The sequence below is a fragment of the Halichoerus grypus genome, chromosome 13 (assembly GCF_964656455.1).
Source record: "Halichoerus grypus chromosome 13, mHalGry1.hap1.1, whole genome shotgun sequence".
Taxonomy (NCBI): domain Eukaryota; kingdom Metazoa; phylum Chordata; class Mammalia; order Carnivora; family Phocidae; genus Halichoerus; species Halichoerus grypus.
The window spans coordinates 74663287-74678818 of record NC_135724.1 but is presented as its reverse complement, the minus strand read 5'-3'; the positions used below and the strand labels follow the sequence as shown (position 1 = coordinate 74678818).

General features: G+C 57.7%; 1 protein-coding gene across 4 annotated transcripts in view; it reads right to left on the bottom strand.

Annotated features, from left to right (window-relative positions):
• Nucleotides 1-284: 284 nt before the first annotated feature.
• Nucleotides 285-15532, bottom strand: part of TTC28 (tetratricopeptide repeat domain 28) — a 621832-nt gene continuing 606584 nt past the window's right edge. For 3 of the 4 annotated variants that reach the window (XM_078060812.1, XM_078060813.1, XM_078060815.1), the window contains 7 exons: nucleotides 15327-15451; nucleotides 12973-13204; nucleotides 12356-12432; nucleotides 10751-10774; nucleotides 9874-10003; nucleotides 6864-6971; nucleotides 285-5670 (listed from right to left, as the gene is read on the bottom strand). In XM_078060812.1, coding sequence (XP_077916938.1) covers nucleotides 4040-5670; nucleotides 6864-6971; nucleotides 9874-10003; nucleotides 10751-10774; nucleotides 12356-12432; nucleotides 12973-13204; nucleotides 15327-15451 — 2327 coding nt within the window. In that variant the 3' untranslated portion in view covers nucleotides 285-4039. The remainder of the gene's footprint in view (nucleotides 5671-6863; nucleotides 6972-9873; nucleotides 10004-10750; nucleotides 10775-12355; nucleotides 12433-12972; nucleotides 13205-15326; nucleotides 15452-15532) is intronic. The other variant, XM_078060814.1, reaches the window with a different exon arrangement.

Genomic DNA, 15532 nt, shown 5'->3' with positions numbered 1-15532 from the left:
GTGGATTTTCTGGTCCTCCAACTATGATCACAGATCAGAAGCATTCAGTCTCCTAATTCACCACCCACCCCAGGTGCCCTGTGCCTCAGAGCCGCAGAAGCCTGCCTGCAGGTTGGCTCTGTGCACCCTCTCTTGGGTTCTCCTCCTGGCAAACTGAGGCTACGGTGTATGTATGAGACTCCAGATTGACTCACTGCTCGTTAGCGACACACGGCCGTTCTGTGTACTGCAAAGAAACCTAGAAAGTGTGGGACGTGTACAGAAAGTGATTCAGATAACAGCACTTAAAACCGAGGGAACTCATGCTTTAATAGACACTGAAATCACAAAGGAAGGCCAAGTGCCTTAACAATCTCAATAAAAATATGAAGTTCTTTTTACATGGTAAATTTCGTAATATAAAAAGTTTAATGCCATCTGGAAACTGTAATTTACAAAAAAGTCCACATAGGCCAAAGATGGCTAACACTGCATACAAGGGGGGTGAGTGCCAAGTGGGGAAGGCATCTGAGGAGGGGAGAGGTGACCGCCTGTGTCCTTACAGGGAACATCTTCGAAAGATCTGTTACAAACAAGGGCCCAGTCCACAAACCACATGTACAATCATTTTAGGTAAAACAACAAAATGTTTGATGAAAATTATGCCGTTTTCACCTCTTGCCTACTTACTAAAAGCAACCAGAGGATTGCCTGGTATTTTTTCCAAACTGAACTGAACTAACAAAGTGATCATGGGAGGCGGTGGGACAGGCACCTTTCGGGGGACTTGCTACAATGACCACCTGCTGAGATCCACGGGGATAGCACGAGCGGGGTAAGGACGGCGTGTGCAGCCCCTCATCTCCTGCCGGGACCCCGAGAGTATCCGTGTGGGCCAGGACACGTTTCAAACGGGATGGAGGTGAGAACGTTTTCGTTTCACTACACACTAATGTGGACTAAAATGTTAAGTTTTAGAGCTCATTTTGTCTTGGTATTTTGATTTAATTGAAATCAGTGAAGTAGTGAGTAGTTCGCTGGTACCAATTAAGATAGGATCTACTACCTTACTTTGTGGTCATACCAAGGTTTCTAGGAGAGGGACATTTTATTGCTTGTGTTGAGTGTATCTGCGTCCGATGGAGTAGCACAGGGGCAGGGCATTCCAGTTTCCTGAGCTGAAAAAGAAATCTATCCAATGCTATCTGCATATAGTGAGGAAGAGATATTTTTGTAAATTTTACCCACGTCCATTGGCTCATCCAGATCCGGCGAAGAGCCACGGACTCTGCAGGAGTCATTTGCTTCTCTCCGCGTGGCTCAGGGTTCCCAGGCACGCCAGTTTTATCCACAACTTGACACTCACTTTCCCTAGACTATAGAAACAAAACATTCTAATTGTCTGTCCCCTATACCAGGAGTCAGCAAACTTTTTCTTAAATGGTCAGGTATTAGGTATTTTAGGCTTTGTGGGCCAAGAGGCAAAATCAAGAATATGATGCCTGTACTTACAGAACTATTTAAACGTGTCAAATCCATTCCTATCTCATGGCTATAAAAACCCAAGCCTCTGACCAGATTTAGCCTGTGGGTCATCATCTGCCAACCTCTGATCTGTACAAAGAAATCTGTGGATTAGACAGTCTCACATCATTTTTAAGTGCATACGTTTTTCAGGGGAGGAGCCTGAAAAAGTTACTTTGATTTGACATCCATTTCACTCATAAAGAAAACACCAATACTGACAGTAAACATAAAGAAGCGGCAACTCTACGGTGATTTTTAGGTTGGTCCTATCATTTTTGTCATGTTTGCTTTCCTTCATCAAAGCTTCTATCTAGGACAAAAAAAAAAAAAAAAAATCACACCATTTGGTTTGGTTTTCCAACATGAAACCTAAAACAACAATGTAGTTAGGACTAAAACCAGGTTGGGGTCCATGAGTCCTCCTCGCTGGCTTGGTAACCGTGGGGAGCGGTCTGGGTGGCAGCGTGCACCGGAGGTGGACAAACGGGTGCACTCACATGGGGGGCACAGACCCCAGGCCTGTCCTCCAGGGCTCCTTGGCACTTGGGAAAGAGGCTGAGATTGCTGAGAAAGGGACAGCCTAACTATCTACATAGGGATTCAGAAACTGAGGTTTCGTTTTTGTTGCTGAGGACCTGATTTTGCTATCTAAATGCACAGTGCTATAAACTTGCTTTCATTTGCTACTCTGGTACTTTATTACGGTTTATTTATTCCCTATTGACATAAAGAACCTCATAAGTGCTTGCTTCTTTATAAAGGATTTGTCTTCCAGTGTTGGGGTCAGGGCTAGAACGGGACATCCTTAGTTCTTCTTTCGCCAACATGGCTGCTGGGGTAAAGGCAAAAACCTCCATGACATAGCCAAATAAATATTCTCCTTTCCTCTTTTCACGGTACACCAAAGAACAGGGCAAGTGGTCAGGGTATGTTTAGAAAGTAAGATCCTACCCAAAGTTAAAGACTCTACTTGGAGGTCTCCTGCCAGGCCTTGCCTGTCTACTCCATGTGGTATGGGCCACGTGGCTGCCCACCTCTGTGGGACACCCCCTTGTGGGCAGAGTGGTCAGGTTTTCATTTTAGAATTATGTAAAAAGAGTTTATGTAAATTCTCCCACTAAACTTAGTACTAATAGGATTTTTAGCATTTCATTCCTTTATAAGTTAATGCTCACCCCTACCCAGACTACCTTTTGTCTCCGCCCAGCTGGTAACTTCTGTGTATGGTCACAGCTGGAGGAAAAGTCCACCCCTGTTTGTCCAGGACAACACTTTCAGGAATATCTATTTCCCTGCCCAGCCATAACTCGGATGTCAATCCCCGCAAAAGCCCCCCGTTTCTCAGGCCATGGACGTGAAAGTCCTGTGGGAAGGGAGGGGGCTGGTCCCCACTATAGGCGAGGGTGTCCGAGCGGCTCGCAGCCGTGCGGTGCCGGGGTCTGGGAGCAGGGGACAGATTTAGAGAGGAGAGGTGTTCGAGGCCTGGAGTTGGGAGAAGAGAATAAAATGAAGCAGCTGCTTAAAGGGAATGGGAGCTGTAAGTTCCATTCTGGTTAAGTCGAGTTAGCCGTGGGATTTTTTTTTTTCTTTTATGTTTACAAGGAAACGGAGTATTTCAACCTTTCCCCCCCAAACTTGATAGTTACTTATTGATGACTATTCAAAATCTGACATTTTAAAAAATTTGAGCTTTTAAAAATAATAGCTATAAATGCAAAGTACTATTGATAATAAAACCGAGTTGTTTATCCACGTACAAAAAAGGTCAGTAATGTTTTAAAAGCACAAAGTTGCATTTTAAATCACAATTGCATAGTTCTAAAATGCCTGGAGAAGAGTTACATAAAATTTTTAAGAAAATTCAAGTTTGGCTGACAGTGGGGCCCCAAGGACATCTGCAGAGCTCGATGGAGCAGAGCCGAGTTCAGGAAGGCAGCGCTGCTGAAACGTGAATTATTGCATTGCTACCGTGCTGGGACGCGGATCAGGAGACCAAAATCGCTACAGTTTGGTGACACATCACTGGCATTTTAAAAACCATTCTGTTTTTGGCTAATATCACACTTCCATGTAGAATTCAACTTAGATTTTATATATCCCACCCCCAACCAGCACCTGAAAGCCTTAAAAAAAAAAGCCCTATTTGTATTTCTGTGTATAAAAGGTACTGCATATCTACCTCTTAGCAAAATATGTGCTCCCCCTTTCCTCTCCCCCACCCCAGAACCATGGCCGTTTTTGTACAAAAAGTCCTGTTGAGGAATCACATCAAAGATGACAAGCAGGGAGTTCAAGGTAAACATTGGGTGAAGTGTGTAGAAAACTGCCTGGGCCTCCCGTGCCAACCCCACAGAAGTCCTGGCTCCCGGTGAGCGTGGCCCAGAGTCGCCAGCGGCCGTGTGCGTGGTGGCCCGCGCCCCGAGGGCGCGCCCAGCGTGAGGTGGCTGGCGGTTGCGTGGGGTGACAGCACTCGGCCGAGCGGGGAGGCCCCCTGCGGCTGCTGCACCCTGAGTCCGCGGGTACAGAAGATGCTTTAGCATTTGGAGGAAGGAAAAAATCTTCCAGAGGACAGAAACTTGTAGCCGTTTCCAGAAGGCAGTCTCAGCGGGCGGGCGGGCGCTGGCGCGGGGGGCCCGGCGGGCAGGGGCAGCGCGCCCAGCGCCGTGGTCTCCGTGCGCCAGTGGCCGTTGGGCGGGGCTTTCTGGGGCGCTTCTCCGGGCGGCTGCAGGGACAGCTCCTTCAGTTCCAGCTTGTCCACGCCCTCCTCCTTCTTGGTGTGCCGCGGGGACAGATTGAGCAGACTGAGCACGTCCCTCTTGGAAGTCATGGTGCCGGGGGCGCCCCGGAATATTTTCATGGGTCCCGTGGGAGGCTGGGGCGCGCTCTGCCAGAACATCTTGAGGTTGTGGACGGCCTGCACCTTCTCGTCGATGGCCGCCATCTTCAGTCTGTCCACGTCGGGGGCGTCGGCGGGGCTGGAGCGCGCGGAGCCGGCCGAGGAGTAGGACAGGGCTGGGGACGGCGCGCTCCCGGCCGGAGACTGATGGCCCGAGCTCGGGGACGCGTTCCTGGGGGACTTGGCGATGTGGGCGCTGTACGGGGAGCTGGGGTACTTCAGTTTGAAGAGAGGCTGGTCGGGGAGAGAAGTCTGGGAGTCGGAGGCGGGCGACGGGCGGCCACTGTGCTGGCTCGGGCTGTCCTTGACGGACGCCTCGGAGGCCGTGGGGCTGCTGTAGCCTGAACTCACCTTGGGGAGGGACGAGCTCCTGGCTGGGGGCTTTGGTTTCGCGGGGACCGGCGACGGCTGGCTCCTGGGGTGCGAGAGCGCCGGCCTGCTGAACGCGCTGGTTTCGGACGCTCGGAAGACGGCCGCGCTGTGGGGCGCAGGGCCACCCTCCTCCGGGCTGCTGCTCTGGCCGGCCTGGCCGCCGCCCCTCTGCAGGCGCTCCACCGCCATGAGATGACTCTGCGTCTCCTCCAGAATCTTCTGCGCCAACTCCTGCGGATCGAGCTTTGGGTTGCTTTCTTCTTGGGATTTCACGGTACTGTCCGTTTCTGTGCTAGACTGGTCTGACTCCCCTGTGTCCGAACTGGCCAGCTTTCCCACCTTCTGGAAGGGGGAGTTTGGGCTGGGAATGAGAGTCACTTTAACTGGAGAATTTGGTGTGCTGACGCTCCCCTTGGAGCTTACCGACACTTTCATACCCGCAGCCGGCCCCGCGCGGGGCTGTTTGTGATCTGGCGAGAGGCGCGTCGGCCTGTTTTCCTGGTAGGCCGCCAAAGGCTCCGTGCTGATGATGGAAAAGCCCTCGTATTCGTCTTCGTCTTTGCCGCCGGCAGGGCGGGTCTGGGGGGACAGCTGGCCCCGCGGCAGGGCGCATCGCTGTGGGTAGGCGTTCTTGGACCGCTCGTAGTCCTGCCGGCCGCGGGAACCCCCCGCTTCCGAGCCAGCCTCGGGCTTGGAGACAAAGCTCATGGAGGAGGCGATGGAGCTCAGGCTGTACACGGAGATGGCGTCCGAGGCGATGCTGTCGGCGGCGGTGGGGGAGAAGGGGGGGTGCTGGTAGCTCAAGGGCAGGGCGTTGGAGACAGACTGGGCCGAGGCCAGAGACTCCAGGGAGGACGAGCTGTCGAGGCTGAGGCGCTTGGGGAGCTCAGTAGAATCTAAGACAGGACATAGGTGCCCAGAGGGCGGTTAGAATTCTCTACGGTTTATTCTTTCAAAATCGCAAGCATCCTCATATGCACAGAAGCTAGTGGGAACCGTGCAAGTGCTACTCATGCACGACTTGCATTTATCTCATGCTCCCTGAGCACACAGTCCTGCTGGAGAGAGTAAATGTGACGCAGGGCCCAGAACACTCGGGAGAACTCCAGGCCCAGCCAGCCCCAGCCCCCTACCACGCCGTCTCCACCCCGTTCTCATCTCACCCGACCCCACGTCGGCCTCGGGCTCCGACCCCGGCCTAAACCCACAGCCGCCACCCTCCACGTTTCAGCGGCTCCACGCCGTCACTTACGCTCACTGTCCGCACTGCCTGTCCTCCCACCTTCTCTCAACCCGCTCCACCCGGGCCTCTGCCCTCCCCAGACGTCCCCGGGCAGCCGTGCTGCCAAGCCCAGTGTTCACCGCTCAGGTCTGCAGTCGGCCCTCGGCCCCGGCCCCCACTGACCACGCCTTCCCGGCCCTGCTCATCCCTGTGACCTGTGAGCCCCCCCCCCCCCCCGCCACAGGACACCGCCCTCCCCTGCAGGGCCTGCACCCCTTCTCCGTCTCCGCGCTGGCCTCTCCCGGAACCTCGGCCTCATGTACCCAGCTGTGGGGGGAGCTTGTCTGATGGAGATTTCAGAACGGAACATGTCCAAGATGGAACTCAACCCCCGCCTCCTGCCACTTTCAAGGTCTCGGCAAAAGGCAGGCCCGTTCTGGCCTTTGTTCCGAAAAACAAGGGATCACCTTTGACCCGCCCTCTGTGTCTGACTCACAGCCTTCAGCGGATCGCGGGAGTTCTGCCTTCGAACCGCGGCCCCCGCTGTCTTCATGCAGCAGCCGGCCGTGCCCCCGGCACCCCGAAAACTGCCTGTGGCCTGAGCCGCGGGGCACCGCTCCTCCCTAGTTCGTCGGCCCGCTGCCACCCTGTCTCGTCCCTTCCCCCGCGCGTCTTCACGGCCCTCGGCAGCAGCCCGTCTCTACCGCACGTGTCGTGAGTTCGCCAGAGCGGGGTTTTGTTCACTGCTCTCGCACGGTCCCAAACACAGCCACACAAAATACTTGTCTGTTCCTCTCCCCCTTCCCCAAACGCAGCCAGACGTGTGCCGGCGCCCGTGGCGTGGGGGTGCGCGCGGGGGGCGCTTACCGAAGAGCGCGAGCAGAGACTGCAGGGCAAAGTGCATGGTTCGCCGGTTGGCCTGTTTGCCGGTTTTCAGGATGACCTCCTCCTGACCCACTTCACAGAGATCGAACCCTAGAGGAACAAAGACTGTCGGTCCCCGCGGCCACGGGGAAGGGTCCCTGTCCTGGAGAGGAGGAGCGCCGCAGGGCTGCCCGCCCCGTCTCCCGGGAACCCCCCGTGCCCGGCCCGGGCTGCCCCGGGGGCCTGTGAACCTCCTGCTCCCCCCCCCCCCCCCCCCCCCCCCGAGCACCGGCTCCGTTCCTGCTCCCGGTACGGCTCGGGAAGGTGAGCTGCCTTCTCCATTCTTTCCCCGACTCTGAGGACAAAAACTGGCCACTCCCCTCAGCGCGGGCTCCGACATTTAAAGCTGGTGCCTGGGAAGGTGGAAGCTTCTCAAGGGCACGGACGGTGTCCCCAGACACGGCCAGCGTCTGCCACCGAGGGCTCAGAAACGAGCGGGCTCTGCCCACGGAGAACCGGGCCTCTCGGCTGGGCCACCTGCGCGGGCCGTGCGGGCACTCACGGTTCCGCCGAGGCTCGGGCCGGGCCGGCCGAGGGCAGGGGCCGCGAGCGCAGGAGGCCCGCCGGCGGCCGCTGCACTGAGACCAGGAGCCCGCAGAGCGCCCGGCACCCGTCGCCCTGGGCAGCGCACAGGCGGAAGGCGGACGCCACGGCCTGTGTCCGCAGATGGGCTTTAGGGCCGGAGGAGCCCTGGGCCCTGCACGTGTGCGCTCCGCCTGGAACAGTGGAAGGCCTTGGTGCGGACGGCCCAGGGGGCAGGGCCCCTTCCCTCCTCCCACGTGCGCTCCGGTGACAGGGTCTGTGACGCCCGACGCCGCCCATGCGCCGCGAGCCGCGTGGTTCCTGACAGAGTCGTCACCAAAGGAGAAATGTGTCTCTGTTTTTATTCTCATGCAGGGATTCTGGTGTTGGTCTGAGGCTGTCATTCCTCTGGGAATTTGGTTCACTCCACGAGCTACCTCAGCCTTCCCGTTGCTATGGGATATTTTCCCCTCTGACCTCAAGCAGAAACTCTCCCTGAAAGCAACAGGAAGGTCTCGGAGAACTCAGCATTTAAAAACAAATAACTAATATAAATGTTTTAGTTTCTCTAATTAAATGATGACTCGGTTACGCCAACAGAACGGCGGTGACGGGTTGTGTTGGTCCTGCTGGGTGCTGAGGGCTGGAAAGCGGGCACTTCTAGGAGCCTCAGAGCCCTCAAGAGTGAGGGGGTCACTTCTCCAAATGCCGGGCCTGCAGACACGTTTCCTCCCCCCGCCCCCGTCTCAGGCCACGGGATTAAAGGATAAGTATGTGCACACTGACTCACCCCTTGAGTATCAGTGGATTTGGAAAACGTGGAGGCCGTCAGTGAAAATAACCCACCATCCATCCCAACACCAGGGAGAGCCAGTGACACACCTGGAAATACCCAGTTCACAGGCGAGGGGGGCTGCCTCTGTCGCACCCACACCGAAGGGAGGTGTAGGCCCTGCGTGAGGAACACAGCTTTTCCTTTATAAAAAAAAAAAGGCCTTGGCTCCGTCTTCCCTCACCTGTGTCCTGTCACTGCCCCAAGGCCAGCCCTACAGCCCGTTCTGGAAGGGAAAGAGATCCCTCTTGGGTGTGGACCTGGCCTTTCTCACTGTTGGTCCAATCGCTACTGACTACATTTATCTAGATATAAATGTACTGTGTTTATGGCAAGAAGACTACGCGTTAAGCCAACAGAAACAAACACATAGTTCAAATCATAAAAGGATGTGAGAACATCTACTTAGAGGGATTCAGAGTCCCTGTGGGGCTTTGGGGGTTTGCCCATCAAAAGCAAATGGACCGGCCCTAAGTTGCGGTGGGCTGGGCAAGGTCATCTGCAAAATGGGTTAGAAGAAAGGCCTAATGCAATGAAATCCAGATTTCACAAGCAGAAGAAAATTCCTTTTGAAGGATTGGCTGCCCTGCCATGTCGGACAGCGACTGGTCCCCATAATAGTGAATTTAGGCTGTGTCATCCTCCAAAGAGTCCCCACTCTCTGAATTTAAGAACCCACAGGATTTGCCCCTCCTTTGCCCCTGTGCCCCGCACCAGCGTGTGGGCCTGATACCTGTGCTCATGGACAGCTCTTCCCTCGGCTGGATCTTTCTTCCTGAAGACACCCTCAGGCTCTCCTGGTCTGCCCCAGCTCCCGGCCTCCCACCCCTCCAGCAATCACCGTGACCCTGATGCTCCTCTCTATGATGGTACCCCCGCACCTGAGGGGCTTCCTCTCCTTAGATTAGGTACTTACTAGACCCGAAAACTCTAAGAGGGCCGGGCTTGTCCTCTGCTCAGTGCTGCGTCCCCCGTCCTGGCATAATGCCTGACACATAACAGGTGTTCAGAGAAAAGCTTGGGAAGTGGTGAATGGCTCCCAGGCAAGTCGTACCGGCACTTAAGTGGGACAGGAGGGCAGCTCACAGCCCCTTGTGGCATTTTATCAAAAAATGCATCTCTGAAAGCAGCAATTATGCCAGGAGCTGCCTCAGCCACGTTACGATGTAAAAAAAGGAAAAGTGTCCCGGATGAACAAGGATCCTGGTGCGTGCAGTTCTAGATCCCTGGTTTCAAATCAGACCTGGTTTCAATAGTACAGTAGAGACTGACCTTGAAACTGTTATTTTAGGACTTTGTTTTCTTTAGCTTTTAATCATGGCTTGACTCCCAACAATGCTGACATCTAGCAGCTTTCTATCAAGATGAGGACTAGAAATGAGAGAGATGAAACCAAAATGTCGGGAAATGGAACAAGGCAGGAGGGCCATCGGTCAAGTGTGCTAAAGTGCTGGAATCTCCGAGTCCACCATCTATCCGTGATATCTAAGAAAACACCGAGGCCCCTGAGACACTACCAGCTTCACCCAACAGAAACCAGGAGAGACGGAGTTTTCCAAAAGGGAACTGCACGAAGCAGTTAAGGACGCTCTGCCCTACCTAGAGCCGCCAGGAATTCATGGCAGCCCGGGAGGCGCCACAGCTGCACGCTGATGGAGACCTGGATGGGGGCCGAGGCGAAGTCCTGCTCCTTCTCGCCGGCCTGCAGCTGGACCAGCACCTGGTGGAGCTGAGCGAGGAGAACAGCGTGAGCGCGCCGCCTTCCCGGCGCCGCCTTCCCTCTGGCCCGCCTAGGATGTGTCCCCGCGTTACTCCTGTGTCACCTGCTACCGGCATCCCTGGTGACCTTAATGTGTATCGCACTGCAAATCCCTTTTACGGTGCCTCAGGCCTGCTGTCGTGTCTCCTCTCGGGAGGCTCGGGGGGGGGGGTATCATCACAGGGCAGGGGCGGCCTCGCCTCTTCCTTGGCGCACACTGGTGGCGGGGCTCGGGGACCAGAAGAGGGGTGGGCTGTAGGACCGGTCGTCTCCCTCTTTTTTTCTGAGTCCCTTGATGCTCTTGAGTTACATGGTGCAGTGGAGCCTGGCGTCCCGTCCCCGAGCCACAGTGCTCGGGGAGGAACCCACACACCCCCTTCGAGGGCCCCGGGCGTGTCGGGTCCCCTGAGTCTACTCAGGGGCCCTGTGTGGTGGGTTCTCAGTGTCACTCACTCAAAGTCACTTCTGCCCCTGCTGTTCTGGTGGAACTTGAGAGGTCAAATCGAGAACACAAGAAGGGTGGAGCAGGAAAGGGGGAGGCAGAGCAGAGGAAGGGGGCAGCCGGCTGCACGGGCGGCCCGGAGCGCGTGGGGGGCGCGTGCACGCGGCTCTGAGCGACAGCACGTGCGCCCGAGCTCAGAGCACCGCAGGGGACGCAGGGGGTGGGCGGGTTGAGGGGCTCACCTGACAACAGTTGCTACTTAAAGTCGTACTCACCATTCCAACCATATTTTTAACAGCCTTCGGCGAGCAGATTATAAGAAAAGAAAGAAAAAGAGAGAGAGAGAAGAGAGTTTAGACTCAAGCACAGGTTGTTATGCACACGAGCTGACGACTGCTGTAGGAAGCGCCGCGGCGGCTCCGACCGGGAGGGGAGAGGAGCGAGAATCAGCAGGGACACGCAGGAGAAACAGCCACACCAGGCCAGACGCGGTCAGGGGCAGCCAGGCCCTCCCTCCCTTGCCAGGAGAGAGGCGGGGCAGGCAGGGGGCACAGAGGGCACGGAGAGGCCACTCTAGACACTGAGGGCCACGGTTCCAGAGTGATTCGAGAAATAGCCCAGCACCTGCCGGCCCCGGGCGGGGGGGGGGCGGGGGGACGGGCAGCCGGGACATCTGCCTGCGGCCCTGCGGGACAGTAGGCAAAAAGGCCCTGTGATGCCGCCAGATGCAAGAAATTAAGCAGCTGGCTTTTCGGACTCAGCCTTGCCCTGCAAATGTAATTCTAACGTCCTCTTTTTTGTAGAGCGCAGGCTTCCAGCCCTCCTAGGTTCAGGATATCTTGATATGCCATGTTCTAGAAGGGCCTTCCTGATTCTCGTCCACAAGGAGACATAACACGCTCACTGCCAGATGAGCAGGAACTCAAGAAGGGGCCAGGTCATTGGGCTATGTTCCAAATCTGGGCTGGAAACCACCCCGGGTAGGTGGGAGGTTCCAGGCACCACTCAGATTTTCAGAGGCTAATCCCAGACATAGCAAGCTTTGTTTCCACACAGAAATATTTCCATTTACAATGAAATCTGATCAACAATAATGAGGTGTATTGTTTTTTCAAGTTATTACACTATGAGACGACCAGAGGGAATTGTTCCGTGCTCCTCAGGGTTGCTATACCAGCCAGAAGCCCTCCCCGACACAGCGGTCACCCCAGGGTTCACAGTGTCCCTCCTTCCCCTTGTTCCAGACCCTCACTGGCCAGTAGGAGGAGCGGGAGCTCTGAGGTCAAGCTGGGAAGGGCCTGCGTGATGCTGAGAGAATCCTCCGGATTCCTGAATTAGACCTACATTCCTTTAAAAGAAAGCACGTTTTGAGAAACCTGCTAAGCAGTATCTTGCATTAGAAGTGACTCTGTGTCCACTGCTGCGCCTCAGTGGCTAGTCTGTTTTAGGCAGGGCCATCCTCTGAGCTGGGCATGAGCATCAGAACCCTGCGGGGGAGCCGGCCGGGCCCACACCTGCTGGCTGAGTGTGAGAGCCACTTGTCGGTGGAAAAAGTTGGTGGGGGCGGGGATGACAAGGTGCAGGAAGCCACTGAATGGAGAGTTCAGGAAAAGCCCTGAGACTGCAGCTGACAGGGGCCTCCGAAGGCCCTACTGCTCTCAGCACCCAGCGCCCAGAGAGGATGGGCTCTTGCCCCCTGGACGTGCGCGTGAGGCGGGGGGGCTGTTTCACCCCCAGCCCTCGTCCTTCCCGTCTAGTCACAGAGGCTGAAGGCAACAAGAGCGTGTCACTTGCAGATGCCTGGGTAGGGCCAGATCACCCTGTCTCTCCAGCGCGGCCCAGCGCTCAGGCCTGGGCTCAGCCGCCCTGGCTCAACTCACCCGGCTGATGAGCTGCTCGCCCGTCTCTGAGGCAGTGATGAGCTTGCAGAGGGCTTGGAGGGCAGGGTTGGGCAGACCTAAGGTAAGAAGGAGGCGGGTGTCACCCAGAGGGGCCCCCGCACCCACAGCCCCGCTGCCTCCCCAGGAGAAGAGCCTGAGACACTCCACATCGGTGGCGTGTGGGTCTCTGTGTAACTTGAGAAAGGAGAGAGGGGTCCCAGAGAAAGGCCAGTCCTCCAGGCGTGTGGTCTCATCCCCAGGAGCCCGGCTCAGGCCCAGGCTGCATCGCCTCCTTGGAGCAAAGCACAGAAGGCAGCCGTGGGTGCCTGCAGCCTGCCCGCCCCCGGGTTTGACCCCACAGCTCTGGCGGATCCAGAGCTGCCGACTGCGCCCGAATGCACTGCCGTGTGCCCAGCGTTCCTCCGTGGCAGCCCGGGGGGAGGCAGGCCCTGCTGCTTCGGCTCTCCTCCAGGTAGGAGAGGTGTGTGTCTGCAACTCCTCGCTCCTGCCCCGCTGTGAGATCCAGCCCCCCCCGCCGCCGGGACGCAGGGACCACGGCCGCCAACCGGCGTGCCCACGCTGCCGGCCAGCCCCTCGGCGGCCCGCCTGGTGCTCACCCAGCAGGGACTGGATGGCGCTGCTGCACTGCTGGAGCCGGTCGCCGGGGTCGGAGGTAGGGAAGAAGACGGCCGCCGGCAGGCCGCTGGCCGGGGGGTCCAGCCGGAAGCCCACGGCAGTGAGCAGGGCCTGCCAGCCGGGGATGCCGCCCACTTTGTTCTCCACGCTCTGCTGGGACGTGTACATGGCGTTGCGCTGCCCGTTCTGGATGCGCTGCAGGGACTTCTCCACCTGGAAGGGAAGGGGGCAGTGAGGGGCCGCTCCGGTCAGCGGTGGGCCCCGTTTCTCTCCCGGCGCCTCTGGGACATGCACAGCCCCGGGTGTGAAGCCAGGGCTGCCACCTGGGCGCCCCAGCCTGACGACCAGGACCCTGGAGCAACAGCCCAGCTCGTGAGGGAGGGGACCGAGGGAAAGGCTGTTACTGTCCCAGCACCTGCGAGGCTGGGAGACTCAGAAGCGTTCTGGCCCTTCCCTAGCCCACGCCGCCCGCCCCAAGCTCTCCTCCCCAGACACTAAGACCCACTGTCAGGCCAGGGCCTGCTCCAAACCACGGGATGGCTCCCCATCACTAGAATAAACCTTCAGGCCCTCCAGAACCACCTCGTGGCCCACAGCCCTCACGTACACGGGCGGTACCCATCCCAGGGCTGGGGCCGGTGGTGCCCTTCTTCCTGGGGCCCCTGACTCACCCTCCATGCCACAGAGTGGCCTCTGGAACCTTCGCCTCCCCCTCCGCCTCAGGTACCCCTCCCACCTGCCAGGGCCTAAACCTGTGCCTGGCACCTATGGGCTGAATTTGTCCGAGGAACCACCAAGTTAACGCCCCCGTGAACATTCCACGGCACTTCTGGCGGCCTCGGGCCTTCCCCACGGTTTCTCTCTCTAGGGGAGATCTCAGGCCATCCTGGGAGGCCGCATGCCCTGGGGCGCGTGGGCCATCGCTAGAGGGGCGAAGAGTCACCGGGGTGTCACCTGAGACTTCTCTTACAGTGCAACCTGGGATGCTGGGGGCTGACCTCACGGGCGGGAGGAAACGAGTGGTCCTGGGCAGGACAACCTGCCAGGTGGCTTGCCATCGGGCTGAAGGTCCTCGGAGACGCACTGCCCACTGGGGTCAAGGGGTCCCAGGGCAGTTAGAAGGGGCCTGGTCTTTTCTAAGAAAAGCCGCCTGGGAGCTGCAGCCAGGAAGGAGGGGACTCTAGGGTGACAGGGACCAGAAAGGATCCTAATATTGAGCAGCTGAATGGCTCTGTGCAGTTTCTAGGAACAGGTTAATATCAGTTAAGAGAGTCTCGGCAGCTTCTCAAGGCGCGTGAGCACAGCTACCCCGGAGCAGGTGCCGTGGGCCACCTCACGTCTGGCCCGAGAGCTGCCCGAGGTTCTCAGGTGACAGGTGCCATCATTCCTACCCGGTCACACGCTGGTTTCAGGCAGAACACCAAGCTTAAGAGATGCACAGGACTGACCTACCACCAGGAGTGCACGGAGCCCCAGGCCCAGGGGGCAGCAAGTTTGCCCCACGGAGGGGACGTGCCCCCTGGAACCCGGCCCCCAAACTAAACTGCCCAGCCAGGGCCTCCAGCCGGCTCCCAGAGCCTGTGTGGAATTCGTCCCCACGTCCTCCCTCTGGAGCTCAGACACGTCCTCCGGGGCAGGGCAGGGCAGCTGTTTGCATCGGGTCTGGAAGGAGCGCGGACGCCACGTGGACCCCGGCCTGAGGCTGGGCCGGTCTGCATTGCGCAGAACACTCCACGGAGGCTAAGGATCCTCAGTTGTTAGAAATTACCTTCCCGGTTATCAAAGTGGAAGGGTGCAACGTTTTCCGTCCCTGCTGCTTGGCTTGATCTGTAGCTTCTGACGTGTGGACGAGGACGTGAAGCCCTGTCTGTACCCTCGGCCCTGCCCCGCCAAGGCTGGGACTGGCCAAACACTGGGTCAGCTTTGGACTCCTGCTCCAACCAAAGTTAGGGGAAGCCTGGTGCCATCTGATTTTAAAATATCCTTCCTCAGCCCCTAAGACCCTCCTGAGTGCCAGCTACTCTCACCTCTTCTCTGAGCCTCACAATAACCTGGAAAAAGTAGAAGTTTTATCCCCCCTTCCAGAGGACAAGACTGAAGCTCAGAGGGCCAGGTGACTTGCCCAAAGCTTCATGGCCCAGAAACAGCAGCAGTGTAGGCCCCAGGACGTTGGCCAGGAGGCCGCAGCCAGCCCCATGACACACGTCGTCCGCACTGCTCGCATGCCCAGCTCCACCTGTGGACGTGCGGGCACGACGTCCCCTGCTCATGCCCGCCGGAGCCTCCCCCTCTCGGGCACCTGCAGTGGCTCTCGAGGGCAGCGGGCCCTGCTCACCAGGTGCAGCAGCACTCGCAGGGCGTCGCGGGCACGCTCCGGGTGCTGCAGGATCTCCGTGAGGGCCTGGCCGATGAGCGATGAGGGGCTGTTCAGCTTCACGTCACTGCCGATGAGCATGAGCCCTGCGGAGAACACAGAAGGGCATCTCGGAGCCTGCCATCACCTCCACGGGGCAGCTCTGGCTGTTCCCTCCCCCCCCCCCC